This window comes from Atractosteus spatula, chromosome 8 (assembly GCF_055471065.1).
Source record: "Atractosteus spatula isolate fAtrSpa1 chromosome 8, fAtrSpa1.hap1, whole genome shotgun sequence".
In the NCBI taxonomy this organism is placed as follows: domain Eukaryota; kingdom Metazoa; phylum Chordata; class Actinopteri; order Semionotiformes; family Lepisosteidae; genus Atractosteus; species Atractosteus spatula.
Window position 1 is genome coordinate 22,193,185 of NC_142713.1, and position 15,643 is coordinate 22,208,827.

Sequence of the window (15,643 nt, forward strand, 5' to 3'; positions counted from 1 at the left end):
CATTTTTTTAGTTACATTTAGGCTTTTAGATAATATGGCTAATACTGGAAATAAAGGGAGATTTAGCCTTTTCTTTTTTAGGGCACCCACTGTCGGATCAAAAACTAAGAATGCAGACTGCATGTATAATTTTTACAGGAAGCAGAAGCAGCAGAAAAACTGAGAATAACAAAGAATAATTTGGAACTTACAAATGAGAAACTAAGGGTGCAGCTGGAGGAAACCAATCAAAGGCTCAGCATTGCTGAAAGCAGAGGACCACAACTGGAGGGAGCTGATAGCAAAAGTTGGAAATCTATTGTGGTAACAAGGTGCGTTAGACACTCAAGTATTCAGTCATTCCTATTTTGTCTATTTGAACAGCAAGGCATAAAATATGATTTTGGCTAAGATACAACATTAAAGATGAGAATTATATATTTAAAATTTTTGCATTTCGATAACAAACATTTTATCGGCCTGTATCTAGATAAGCATGATTTTTGTTTTTTAGGATGTATGAGAGTAAAATGAAAGAACTTGAATCGGATATTGCCAGAAAGAACAGCAGTATCACAGACGTGAAGCAGCTTCTAAAAGAAGCTGTGGAACGGGAACAGAAAACTAGACTTGTTATCAATGATCTAAAAGAGCAGGTGAGCCCTTTGCTATTAAATTAATATGTACTGTACAATGTTAGTATGTAAACATTTTTTTGTGAACTCAAACTTTGATTGCCATAAATTACAAGGAAATGTTTTCTTTTGGAGGATTAAAACTGCTTGGCATAATATTCTAAGCTTTCCACCACTAACATAGTAATACAAAATTGTTTGAAATGACAAGTATCCTAAATGCAACCATTGTGCCTATATGATGCTCTGTGCTTATTAATTATGCTTATAATGATGGCTTTCTGGTATGAGTAGACATCCGTTTCAAGGCTAAATTTTAAAGTACATTAACTGGCGGAAATACTATAGAACCCCTCAAAAATATTAATACACTAGCTTGCTTTGTGTGAATGGATGAGAAGAATAAGACATTTTGTCCTCTTTGTCTGAACAACGCCACATCCCAACCCTATGAAAAACTGCTAGAGGAATAGGGTGGAACCGGGCTGCATATACATTACATGTTGTTTAAGCTGTTCTTGTTGTTCATAGTGGTCTAAAAGTGTAATTGATGGAGGTCTGTGACTTTTTGCCTATTGAGTGTACTTTGCTAAACGGATCCAAATCTGCTTCCTCCTAAGTACTTTCTGATTGGTGATAAGCAGTATCACATGTATCTTATAATAATTTCATTTTTATGTTAAGATTGAGATTCTAAAACACTTCCCAGAGGATGCTAAAACAGAGTCAGGTCTTGCAAAGGAATTGCAACTTGTCAGGTAAAGGTTTTCTGTCAAATAAGAAAAGATTTAACTTCACGTTTTTTTGCATAGCTGTTAGAAGATGTGAAACTGTTATTGCTGCCATCTTTGAATGATGGTGTGCCTGAGGAAAACTTTAATATGACTTTTACTCTTCACTTCATGTTTACTGCTTACTGATCAATTGTGAAATTGCCATCTGTTTGAAAGGTTTTCTAGATTAAATCATTTTTGATCTACTGTTGGACGAATGGTATGGCATTGCTCCTGCAAACAAATGCAAAGAGGCTTTAAATAATATAGGTATGTGGTTATTGACAGAAATAAGTAGAATCTTTGCTATTTGCTAACAAAAAAAAAAACAATTGTGGAATGTGTGGTTCAAATAATAAGACAGTTGAGACAAATGTTTTCTCTTTGAAAGGCTGACAAACAGTCGCCTGGAGAAAGAAAAGGCAGAGCTTGTTCATCAGTTGGCTATTTATAGGCAGCAAAGAGGAGCAGAAGCTGACAGTACCACTGAGCCTGGTAAGATACTGGATGTATTTATAAATGGGATTTTCATGATAATGAACACTGTATGTCAGTTTGAAATAGTTATGTCCAATGTATTTGATAACACCAATATGTTCTTTTGTTGTTTGCTTCCATTTAAAAAAGTAGCTGTTGTTCTAACAAAAGTGTAAATATAAATCTGTACTGTTGCTTTAAATAATTAAATTGCTCTGCATAGTTCTATAATCAGTTTAAAAGCAAATACCACCACCTTGTAGATTTGGAATGAAAGGGGTGAATTCAAAGGTCAGTTATCTTAGTCAGAAAATTACTTTTATATAAAATACAGCAATCCAGCACCATGTCTGAAATGTCAAGTAAAAAAAAAACATCAGAAAATAACAGAAATCTACATGGTGAGAAGAATTTCCACTTTTAACTTTGTCACAAAACAAATCTGTATTCAGCTGAAGTACCACTGCTAATTATCTGCTCTTCTATGTAAGATTTGAACAAGTGTTTAAAAAGAAAGGAAAAAGTGCACTATGCCAATGTACAAAGTTGGTACAGACTTACTCAAAATGGCTCCCAGCTGTAATTACCAAGAAAGGTGCTTCCACCAAGTACTGATTCAGGGGGGTAAATATAAAAGCAATATTTTTTTTTTGCATTTTCTGCTGACATTTAAATTCTTTTCATCCATAAAAATTTAATTATTGAAAAGTTTTGAAAATGTAATTTTACAATATTAACTTCCATAAAGAATAAAACTATTTAAAATACAGTTTCCTTCCAAATTTGTGCATACACCTGAAGGCTTAATAACATTGAATAAAGCAAAGTCATAATTGTCAGAAATAATTAAACTCCAGAAAGCACATCTCTTTCTGAGTTGGTTTAGTTATTGAAATATGCTGACAAAATTCCTCTGGCACTTCATTCCTCTGGAGTACCTGGCATTTATGTGATCGTCCCTCTTTGGTTTCCAATAAACTGTCTCCTTGATTTCAAAAGTTTGACTGAATTGAGGTGTGGAAACAGGATCTGTATCAAGAACATTTATTTTTGTGCAGTTAACAATTTCTTTGTCCATTTGGTTGCATGCGTTAGATCAGTGGTTCTCAAACTTTTTGGACCAAGTACCACCCCTAATCCAACCAAAGCATCCAAGTACCACCTACAAGTCATCATCTCATAGGAACCCCAGAAATTCTCAACGACCAACATGAGCGCGCGTGCACACACACTCACACACACATATAATAAATATTATAATAATAAACTTTATTTGATATAGCACCTTTAAAGGTGGTTTCTCAAAGTGTTTTACAGAAAAAAAACATTAACAACAACTAATAAAAAAGCACCATTTCAGTGAGAGGGTTGAGCCTGTTTAGTTGAGCAAAGCAGATGTGAATTAATTTTTTGAGCCTTGATACAATTCACAACAGAGTCTAACAGATATTAAATCTTCAGGCATTTTCTTGACGGCAAAGGTCTCGCGGTGGATGTTGTAATGCGTCCATTCATTTCTGGAGCAACCTCTCTAATTCGTGCAACTACACCGTTATGTCGGCTTGTCATTGCTCTAGCACCGTCTGTACAAACTCCCACACATTTTATCCAGTCGATGCCATTCTCTTCGATAAATTCATTCAGAAGCTGAAATATGTGCTCTCCTGTAGTTCCTGTTGGTAGCGGTTTAAAGAACAGAAAGTCCTCATGGGACATGCCCTCAAACTCATATCTAACGTAAACGAGCAAATTGGCCAAATCGACTACAGACTCATCTAATTGCAGTGAAAAACATCTGCTCATCTTAACGCGCTCTATCAGTGTACTTTTGATATAATCCTTCATTTCAATAATTCTATGAATGACTGTATCTTTCAGGGGGAGGGGGGTAGCATGTCGAGCTGTTTAGCAGCTTTTTCTCTACACATAATACGTGTCAGCTCTTTTGCCAACGGTAAATAAGGTTCTTCAAAAATAGTGTAGCTTACCTGCTTTAGCAATCCGCAAGCTTGCATTTTTCGCGTTTCCGTTATTTCCTAATTATTTAAAGTTTTTATTTCATGCGCATGGGAGCGAAACACAGAGACGCTCGGTGTATTTTTCTCAAATTAGAACAGTTCTTAAATATTTTTCTGTTATCACGCTTTCGTGTGCTCACAAGATTACCTGCGTTCGTAGCACGTATTTCTATGCATTCCTGTGTTTACAATGTTGGCATTGTTCCAAAATCACGCACATTCTCCTTTCTCCCTATTTGCGGGAGATATAGTAGCTTTTTTAAAATACAATTGGTCACTTGCATCCGTAGCACGCATTCCTATAGAGTGGTATAGAATTACAGAGTATCTCTTGTGTCCACTGAAGTATTAGCGCGCACTGTATCGTAGTACGTAGGCTGCTTATTCGACACGTATTAAAATACAAAATATGAAAACCCGTCCCGATTTTTCAACGCACATGACACAGTTCCATGGTCATTTGGCGTACCACCTGGCGGCACTCCACGTACCACTGCCGGTACGCGTACCACAGTTTGAGAACCACTGCGTTAGATCATTATCAAGCTGAAATGTTAAACCTTGTGCTTCCTGATAGAGAGTAGCAAGTGTTTGGCCAAATTATTGGAATCCATGATGATGATATTATTATTATTATTTTTATTATTAATTGCTTACACTTATACCGCTTTTCTGGACACTCCACTCATAGCGCTTTACAGGTAATGGGGACTCCCCTCCACCACCACCACCAATGTGCAGTACCCACCTTGATCCCACCTATTTTACCAACAGCTCCAGGGCTCAAACAGTAAAAAAAAAAAAACCCTAATAGAAATATACATATTTCACAATAGGCTGCGTTTTCCCAACCAGAGCTTTTATTGCTGAATTGCTACTAACTACAGATGTATAACCATCAAGAATCTTTATTACAATAAGTCAACACTCCTACAAAGCTTGTTATGTATATATACTGTAACATCCAATAGTTCATTTGAAATTAAATATTTAACAAAATCTTGAAAATTTTAAGATTACAATAACCAAGATACAACACACAATATCTAAAATCACTAAATACAGGCGTCCCCTGTTTTATGCGAGGGTTACGTTCTGCAAGAACCTCGCATAAAGGGAAATTGCATTAAAGCAGTACCTTAAACCTGCGGAAAAAAGGGTTGCGTGAAACGGTGTTAAATGTAGTGATCCAAATGCATTTTAATAATATAAATAAATGCTTATATACATTAAGAATTAACAGTAAACTTAACATAAATTTTATTTGGGGTGAATTTGCTGGGACGCCCACTCTTGGGAAGATCGGCAACTGTCTTGAATGTTCTCCATTTGTAAATAATCATTCTCACTGTAGAATGATGGATTTCAAATTGTTTAGAAATGGCCTTATAACCCTTCCCAGATTGATGAGCAGCAACAATTGCTTCTCTGAGTTCATTGCTAATGTCTTTCCTCCTTGGCATGGTGTTAACACACACCTGAATGCTCCAGACCACCAAACTGCCAAAAGTTCTGCTTTTATAGAGGTGATCACACTTCCTGATGATCAACTAATCAAATGCATTTGATTAGCTGCACCTGGCTGCTAATTATTTTCTTAATTCCTATGGAAGTAGTAAGGGTGTACTTAATTTTTTCCACATGGTTTCTGCATTTTGGCTTACTTTTTGTTGAATTAATAATGACATAGTGAAATCTGTTACGTGTTGTCTGTTATCTGAGGCTAGAATTGTCTAACTGTCTAAACAGAAGTTGGTGAGGACCAGACGATTATTATTTATACCCTGATATGTAAAACCATTGAATTGAAAGAGGGTGTACTTTCTATTTCACGTGACTGTATCTTGATCAATTTAGCTTTAAAGTAATAGAGTCGATGTACAGGATGAACTTGCATTGTACTGTATGTATAATACAGTACCTATAATATTATACCTATAATATAATATATATACAGCATAATAATAGAGTACCTTTGAATGTTGCTTATACTCTTTTCCAAAACCTCATTAGAAATTTCAATATTAAGTTCCTTACATCAAGAATCATTCAGGTGATTAACAGACACCTCCATATGCCTAGAAAAAATAAAATAAACTGATATTAAATGTCTAAAACTGGTTGGCTGTTGCACAAGATCATAGAACAGATCGGCAGATTTTCAAACAGGTACATTTTGCAGAACAAAGTGTCTGATCTGTAAATATTGAAAAAGTGTGATTGTGGGAGGCCATTTGACATTTTTTAAGCTTGTTTAAGTTGTAAATGAGAACTGCAGTGTATCTGAATCTTGGTGAAAACCAAGGTCTTGTATTTAGTATCTAGTAGCTTGATAGTATTTTGAGAAGAAAAACAACAAATCAAAGATTAAGACTAGTATTCACAGTGGATTACTACACAAGGATCCACAAAAATACATTATGATGTATTATCACATTTGGAAACATCTGGACTTGAGTCTTTGAAAATATGATGAGCAGACATAAAATGTAAATTGCTTATGTTCAAGATAATAAAGAAAAAAATGCTTTCTCTCCACTGTATCAAATGCTCTCATTCAAGTGACTCTGAAGTTTAATGTGCTTCTTTCTACTTGAATGTTATATTTAGGATTTGATGAACTCCTAGAGAAAGCCATGAAACATGATAAGCTGATGGAAGAGTTGGTTGAGCTGCAAACCCAGCTTAAGGCGGCAGATCTAGATAAGAGACATATGCAGGTAAACAGATTATAATATGCTTTTTTATGCTGTTTAGCTCCTTGCAAGCCAATAATTTTGTATACATACTGTGTACAGGGAAAGAGTTTTGTACAAATGTAGCTATATATGATGTAGTTGCAGCTACCCTCAGAGGGTTATCGAGGAATGCTTTATCTGATTCTTTGACAATTTTCAGTAACCCTCAAAGCTGTTCTTTGTAGATCTAAATTCAAGCATTCACAAGGTTAAGCCACCGTCGCTTATTTTGTAATAGTACAATAATGATGATAGCCTATTTTAAATTCTTTAGTTTACATAGAAGTGTATATTCCTACAATACAAAATATATAGTGTGTATATTTATATTATACATGTAACATTAGCTAAGCACTTACGTGACATGTTACAAATTAATAGATATTTTTAACATTAAAATTTAAAAACAAACATGTAGTTTATCCAAGTTTGGCCTTGTCATAAAACAACTGAAAATAATACTTTTATATAACTACATTTTAATCTAGGTTTTTCGATAATATTGATCTTGCTAAAACCTTCCATTTCTGAACCTCAGGAAGAAGTAAAGAAAATGAAAAAAGAACTGGAAAACTTTGACCCTACATTCTTTGAAGAGATTGAGGATCTGAAGTTCAACTATAATGTAGAAGTAAAAAGAAATATTCTCCTGGAGGAACAGCTGAAAAAACTATCACAACAGTTTGGCGTTGAGGTTGATATTCCAACCAATGTGTCTGTTGACTAGAAGGCAGAAAAGTTTGGTGTCTTAACATGTTTTAATTTAAAATATAAATGAAAAAAGAGGACTCAAGATTTATTATACATTTTTTATCTGTACAATGACTTTAAACAGTTTCGGAGGCTATTTATCTTAACATTTAATGAAATGTATATTTTTAAAATTACAAACCCACTTCATAAAATGTACATAATCTGTATTTTACATTTAAACTGATACATACTGATACTTTATGATTGTAATGTAATATAATGAAAAACGTATTTTTCAGCTGTGATGTGAATGTTATCTAATAAATGGGACATTATGTTTAATTATTTAAACTTCTGATATACTACAGGTTTTAAGAAATACACGTTTTTTTATAGTTTTGTAAGTCTGATTTAGTACACTATATAGATCAAGTTTCTGGATCAAAACATCAGATTTCTGAAGAGGACACATTTGTGTTCTAAGATGACTTTGAATAAAGAATTAAAATTGATTTAAGTTAATAAAATGTAAGGAATATGAATCTTGAAGGGACTGAATCTTCAACTCTGGACGCTGGTAATGAATTCTGTCTAGCTTGTTCAGTAGTTTCTTCTGACAACATGGGGACATCAAAGCATCTTAATTCTTAAATATAAGTTCTTAGTACAACATTTTTATCAAAGACAGCTTTTTGGTTTGATTTCATTTCTGACATTCAATGTTTATTAATGCATAATTTTAAAGAAGTTGTACTGTGGTTATACTGTACCATGCAATGCAATTTTTTTACAATACATAGAGCACACTTCACAGGAAAATATTTTAAATGGTTTTTAAGATACTCTGTTTCAGCAATACCTCTACTGTTTAAATAATTGTTTACACTATAAATTTGCAATACATCTCATCTTCAATGGCTAGTTTCTCTTATGAAGTTGATTGTCCAAATTATTTTATTGCTCTGTAAAATGCAGATGTCTTCTATGATATTTATACACTTACAGATCATCCAATTCCATGTTGCTGGCATTTTCTTATACGTCAAACTGAATGTCCCGTATGTGCTCAAACTTCTGTCCATTCAATTGTGACAAAGCTGTGAACAAATCCGTCACTGGAAATTCCCATTCGTACCTTGTCACATCAACATGGACAACAACTGGTCTAGAGTTTAAGTAAGTATCCACATCCGGCCATTTCAAACCTAAATGATGACGATGAAGCTAAAAAAAAAGAAACACATTTTATCCAAAAATCAATTAATTCATCATTGATAAGTACTTTGCTGAAATGTGCAATATTTACCTTTACTAGAGTGCCATCATTGCAGTGCCATACAATGCCTTCTACATTTGCTTCACCACATCTCTGAAACCACACAACTATCTGCTGGTAATTGACTGCAGGAGCATTTCTGATTTTTAGGACTCCGTGTGGTACTAAAAGGTGAAATGGTTTCTTTTTACTTCCAAGTCCTAAAAAGAAGATACAAGATGACAGTAAGGAAAGATGAAACTGAAATAGACAACAAAAGAGACTGAAAACAATTCAGTAATATAGTCTGTGAAACAGTGACTGTTAATTATTTCAAATTTCCATTAATTATTTCAAATTTCCATAAAACCTAAACTAGAATCTGATGATACTTGAGGACTATGCATGCGTAGGCATATGAGGCAGTGCTTCTTTTGAAGTTTGAATATTCCATGAAACAGTAGATTCAATAAGGCTCCTTTTACAAAGAAAGCAACATTATTGCATATGCTCATACCAACATAATCCTGACAGGCACTTCGGAGAAAAAAAATAAACTATTCAGTAAAACATTGTTTACCATTATTTAAAAAAGTAAAAGTCAATTTTTCACCACTCTTAGCAATAGTTATCAAGGTTTCCTCACAGGAAAAAGCATAGGCCAGCTGATAACCTACATTCCCCAGCCCACGCCCACTCCATAGATATCCAACAGCTAGATTACTGTACTAGTTTGCAAACTTATTATTGTAAATATTATCCCATACTAGACATTATCTGAGTGCAACAACTAGTTTCATAACATAGCATTCATTACAGATGTAGTCTACCTATGATGCAGCCTGAGGAAGAGCTTTGTACTTGAAATATGTTATTTGCTATTTTCTGTATGTGTCGCCATTGTGTTCTTTTTTTGCTATTGCGGCACTGTTCATTATTTTTCACTTATTCAGGCAATAACTTTTTTCCCACTTGAAAATTAAGTGGCAAGTGACAATCGGACATTATTTGTCTGTGACTCAATGATTCAGCTTTGAGGAAACCCTGTGTTTTTCTACATCTTCATAACATAGGTCCAAAACCCTAATATAGTCAGATTTTTCATTGAAAACTGTAATTGCATACCATTGATATTATTACTTTTATTGGTTCTATTTCTTTTATTCAAAAACAAAAAACATTCTGGTTAATTAAAGGAATCTCTCTCTATAATAACCCTCAAGTTCATGTTCATCATTTCATCATTTTTATTGAACTTAAAACTTGCTGCAAATGCATTAGTTTTTCAGACCAAGCCGTGACACTTCAGAGCTATTTGATTATGTACCATCAAAGCTGCTGGCTGGCAAATGATCTTGCGGTGTAATACTATGAAAAAGTATTCTTTTGTACATTGTTGGCATTCACGCATTCGTTTTGGCCTGGCAGCGAAACATTTTGTCCAGGCACCCTGCCTGGTCTATATACAACTGGGGAAATCCTGGATATTATGCGTTTTTTAGAGCTCTCCCTGTACAAGACCACAGCACACTTTTGTATGAATATGATCAACAATTCTGCTCTGCAAGATTACAGTCAATTCTGGCAAAACAGAAGTGGGTTCTCTAGTTGTCATAGCTGATGGTCTACATGGTCTACATAAGTATGGCAACTTTTTGCCTGACACTTAAGGTAAAGAGGAGTATCAGCCAGTCTATGCCAATGATCACCCACCTGAAATTTACTATTCTAGCTGATGACCTGGTTTACACTCATGTAATGGAACACTGCAAGTGAACTACTGTCTATTGTTCCATGTACAAGCACTCCAGTACAGCCACTTCTCAGCTTTAGTGAGCTTGTCCTCCCAAAAGGTGCAGAAAGTGGCACCATAACCGCACTCATTTCACCCATAATATTGGTAATCAGTGACTGCACGTGAATATCTGTTGTTTATGACATAGAAATACAAACCACATTTTCATTAAAAAATACTCACCATAAGGATTTCCATTGATATTAGTTCCTATAAGCTCTAGTGTTTTATCAAGGAGTTCAGACAGAGGAACAATGGTGATTTCTAGTTCTTCTTCACCCCAAGGTCTTAGAACAAGGGCTACTCCAGCCTCATAATTCACCACTGATGAATGCCAGCAATACTGCTTGTTATTTTTTTCTACTGGAACCCATCCTTCAGAAAAAAAGAAAAAAACACTGCATCTTCCTAACATTCTTCACAGTTTTCATATGAACAAATCAGTGATAAAATCATCAAATCACACTAAACAAAAAAAATGATGACGCACCATAAAATGAATTAGCAGGAGAAAAAAAGTTTGTTTTTTCCTTTTTAAATCTGGGATTGTTTAGCTGTTTTTCACATATAACTGTGAATGAATTGCTTGTAGTACAGCAATTTTTAATGATCTTTTTATTTTGCCTCTACACTACATTTTCAGTATCCAAAACCTCTTTGTTAATATGCACAAGTCAACACATCTTTTTGAACAAAGAGAATACTAAACACACAACACATTACAGTGAGGGACTTCAAGTCATCTCTGTTCCTATTACACTCATTCATTAATTGTTGCTTTACTTGTCCATTCACATCTGTTCTCCTCATTTCTCGACTATTGCTTCCACTCAGCTTTGTCATTGTAATAGGGTTGGAGTGGTTAACCCCACAAGGATTTAGCCAGTAGCTTGGATAGGGGGGTCTCATAATGGGGTCCTTAACCTGCATGAAAATCTACAGTAGTCTATTTGGTCTAACTGCAAGAGCTAGGTCTGGTCTGCTAGCTCTTCTGATTACTTATGTTTTTTGCTATGTTTGAAAACACTCACTCATTTGTATATTTGTCTTTTAAGTATGTCTGTTTAAGAAACAAGTAAGTCTGTTTTTTGATTTTCCACTACATCTGTAATTTTAATATTTATACATACTGTATCTTAACTTAATTACCAACATAAATGCCCGTTCATACTCATGTTAGATATCTTTTCCAATTGTAACTGCTTGCGAAAGAAATTCCTCAAGGATGAAAAGGACAGGTTGTTCTTAGCATTGTAAAATACAGGAAGGAAAATAATAGCTTAACTGAATCTATTATAAACTGTATCACAGATTAATTTATTGCAGATGTCAAAACTTACCTGCACCTTTCTCGAGGAAGTGAATCTGTTTAATGCTATTCATTATATTGTGTTAAAATTTAATTAATATTATGTGAATTTTGTGATCAAAATGACATAAAATTACATGTATAACGAAATAACCTCGGTATTAAAAAGGGTGAATGCAAATCTAAGACCACAGATTCTGACAGTAACACTGGAAAAATAAGTACCTGATAGGAGCAATAAATCAAGTCACAGTTCAAGTGCATTGTCAATAAGCTTTACTTGTTAAGGATTTTCTTCCCTTTCATTAAGTCTGTGATCTCCTATTTCTGTGCTTGTTTTAATATTTTTTAAAGCTTTTCTCTGTGTTCTATACCTTGTCACTTCAAAATAATGGAACACACCATATAATTCAGGATGTTTCCATACAAGATAAATCTCTTGACCCAGATGGAAAATCTATGTCCATTTCTATTTTCCCTTACAAGTGTACATAACTGCAATTACTATCAGCATTGAAAAGCCTTGAATTTGGCAGTGGGTTTACAAATCTGCCAAGCAGTAACCAAGTAGCATCTGCCAAGCAGCATTTCCAATTCCACAGAAGAACCGTGAAACAGACTACCTGGAATGTGGCCGCATTCATCAGGCTGAGGCTGCCCATTGCAACGCTGAACTCCGTGGGCAGCAATCCAAGAATCTGGAACAGCCTTAAAGTCTTCCTCAACACTCCATGTAAATTCTTAACGAGAAGAATGCAATGTTAAATACTGGTAACATCACTGGGATTGCTGCTTACATTTATTAGTAACAACAATACAGTGGTTTTCAGAATGCTTTAAATTTGCTGTACTTCACTTCTATTACGTTAGAGTTCAGGACTGGAGTACTTCCACTATTTCTCAACACAGATTGACTTCTAATCCAATTTGGTATCATATTTACCACAGTCAGCTACAAATAACTGTAACTGACAGAAAGAATGACATTATGTTTAGATAAATAACTTGCTAATAAATGCTCACTATGGCAGCACAAGTTACAAATTATTTCTTACCTCATACTTTTATGGCAAAAGGCTTTCAAGCCCATAGTAAAAAAGAAAAATACAACCAGTTTATGAAAGAGTCTGTAAAAAAACAGGATCTAGAATTTAAAATACTGTCATGGACCAAGTTAAAATAAAATAAAATGAAAAATGTTATTTATATTTGATCGCAAAGATGCAAACTATCTTTTTTCGCTTCCCTCTTTCCTTGGACATTCCAAAAAGCCAATTAACATTCCATAAGCTACTGTTAAGGTGTTTTCTGGGATAACAGAGCATTCTGTAGAAAATGTTACATAACACCCTGCTTACAGATTGCACAAATGGGTTTCACAGACCTGGTCCATGCGATCACAGATATTAATCTCATTGGCGAGCTCCATTAAGCAACTATGAACTGAGCTTAAACACTCAAAAGACACTAGGGCTGAGAAGACTAGGAGAAGTTTTCTGTTGTAGTTACTGGTAAATTGTGATTCTTTAGTTTTAGTATTATTTCAACTATTCAGTGAGATCCTGTGGGGAAAAAAACTATTTTTTAACTGCAAAGCTAAGATCAAAACATATACCTTACAGGGTTTTAATGATCTCAATGTCATACAATATTGCTGTAAAACAAGAACACATTAATGAATACCTGTGGAATTCTTCTGAGAATACTGGAACTTTTTAAACCTCTTATCAGCTTGCTTGTTGGGCTTCCTATCAAATCGAGCCCAGAGATATGGTTTTCCTACAGGAATAAAAAACTTATATTCACTTTCATAAATGTCAGTAGTATATTACATGACCATTTATTATGAAATCAACTGAAACCACTTCAGTTAGGGGAAGGGTCCTTAATCATCTTTATGTCCTGCCACATCTAGCTTTCTGTCAACCTAAACTTTTAATTTCTTAGGTCAACTGAGTCCTATAAAATATTTTTAAAAGTTTTCAGATCTCAAAAAGCAGGACAGGGTTAGAAATTATCAGTATATGAGGAACAACACGGAAAGTTCAGAAATGTCCCACATCCAAGCATATTGCTTCAATTGTCAGATTTTTGGAATCAAACCAATTAGGCACATGTGAAATTAAATGCATCATGGGAATGTTTTAAAACATGTATATCCATCTTTAAAGAAGGAACGATTAAAGAAATTGATGGATTGATTAATTTAAGGATAAAATTAGTTTAGATCATAAAGCATTACCAAAATTGGCCTTTTACTGTATTAACAAATAACTACATTTGATTTAAAAAGTTTGAATCAAATTATAATCAACATAAAAGCAAAGTTCACTTATGTAAGGCAACAAGCACTCCCATGATAATCCAAGCAGAGGTAAATGCAAGCAGTCTGTAGCCTGAGAGAGCAACACGGGCTATTTCTAGCAAATCAGAAAAAATGGTTCAGAGTATGAGATGTTTGACTACACTTGCAAAACAGCCAGAATGGCAGTATCTTTAATAATGCAAAGGTATTACTATTATTATAGATAGGCACATTGCATAGCAAACTGAGTACCTGACTACCAAGACACCCTAATATTTCAAGTGTATTTTGATGTATGATTTGTGTTTATTACCACATCACTGTTTAGTGAGTAGAGCAATACATCTCTTACAATTCTGCAGAAAAACCAAATGCCAGTAAAACTGTCTAAAGTTTTAAAAAGTTAAAGGTCTAAAGTTAAAGGCTAAAGGATTTAAATAATGCAAACTACACGACTGACAAAAGTAAAATTAAAAAGGAATTAATCACTTAAAACATTCATTAGTCTATACTGGGGTATCTCTTGTAACATGTATAGTGTGACGTTATGTTGACATAATTTTATCATTTAGTTTTAGTATTACCATTTTTAAAAAATATATAGGTTTTCACAATGACATCGGCACTAAAGTGCTTTCAATTTAATCACAGATGTCTTTACCTTTGTAACTGGAAACATAGCAGCACGTGCCATCAAGCTTTTCAGTCGCAATCGCATTTGCTACATCTGATGCCAATGCCTTCGGATTCAGGTGTTCTGTTGCAAAAACCTGAAATTGCTATGCAAAGAAATCACAAAAATATGAGGATGAGAGGTCTCCAAACACTCTAAAGGCTCGAATCAAAGAACAAGATTCGAGATTGTTTAATTGGCGTTTACAAAGTTGGTGTTGTAGCTATTATTGTAGTTGATCCAACGCTTTGCAAAAACGTCGTGCATAAATGTTAATAATTAACATTAAGTACTGGCTACTGTTCATTTAAAACTGCAATTGTTCACAGTGAAAAATACATATTATTATTATATTATATCGCTAAAGTAATAATACGAAGCCAATATAGTATGTCAATACTAAAAATCAGTAATAAATAAATTAAAAACGTAAGTTTATACAGCAGGAGTGATGTTCTGTCTTCCAAATACAAAGTTAGATTAAAAATAAGACTATGGGCGCATACAAACCACACCTGACATTCGCGTTTTCTTGAAGGTTCATTTTTCACTTCAGTCAGAAAAACGCACGGTATCTTTTGCTGGACCGAGCCAAGACGGCGCATCCTTAACTTAAGTCAAATTAGTTTGGGGTTTTTATTTAAAATAAACAAAAATATTAAAGATTTCACATGTGGAACTGCATGCAAGCAAGTCAGTCACATGTGAAACCATCCCCCTTCCCGGATGACTCATTTCGTGTAACACCGGCAAATGCATTATGGGAATTGTATTTCTTTATATCCAATTCTGCCATTTAATTATTTTACCGTTCCTGTAGAATGTATACAAAAACCTTATTAATTGTATTGTTTGTTTTAGTTTTTTTGTCCAAATATATAATTAAAATATTATAATTTGCTATTCTGCTCCTTAACCATACAACTATGCTCAGTTTTATTTTAAAATTGAACTCTCAGCTACAGTATAACACTCACTGCAAGATGTGTTGAA

At 34.2% G+C, this 15,643-nt stretch overlaps 2 protein-coding genes across 2 annotated transcripts in view; one reads left to right on the plus strand and one right to left on the minus strand.

Moving 5' to 3' along the window:
• Positions 1-7,655, plus strand: part of cep290 (centrosomal protein 290) — a 52,999-nt gene extending 45,344 nt beyond the window's left edge. Inside the window, exons 50-55 of the mRNA XM_088923226.1 lie at positions 139-311; positions 494-635; positions 1,299-1,372; positions 1,779-1,882; positions 6,493-6,602; positions 7,159-7,655. Of these exons, the coding sequence (XP_088779352.1) occupies positions 139-311; positions 494-635; positions 1,299-1,372; positions 1,779-1,882; positions 6,493-6,602; positions 7,159-7,347 (792 nt within the window). The 3' untranslated portion in view covers positions 7,348-7,655. The remainder of the gene's footprint in view (positions 1-138; positions 312-493; positions 636-1,298; positions 1,373-1,778; positions 1,883-6,492; positions 6,603-7,158) is intronic.
• rlig1 (RNA 5'-phosphate and 3'-OH ligase 1) lies at positions 4,725-15,362 on the minus strand. Its single transcript, XM_088923228.1, has 7 exons — positions 15,166-15,362; positions 14,639-14,756; positions 13,356-13,451; positions 12,296-12,412; positions 10,547-10,738; positions 8,620-8,789; positions 4,725-8,537 (listed from the first exon to the last, which is right to left on the minus strand). The coding sequence occupies exons 1-7, from the start codon at positions 15,253-15,255 to the stop codon at positions 8,349-8,351; spliced, it is 972 nt and encodes a 323-aa protein (XP_088779354.1). The 5' UTR covers positions 15,256-15,362; the 3' UTR covers positions 4,725-8,348.
• Positions 15,363-15,643: the final 281 nt, after the last annotated feature.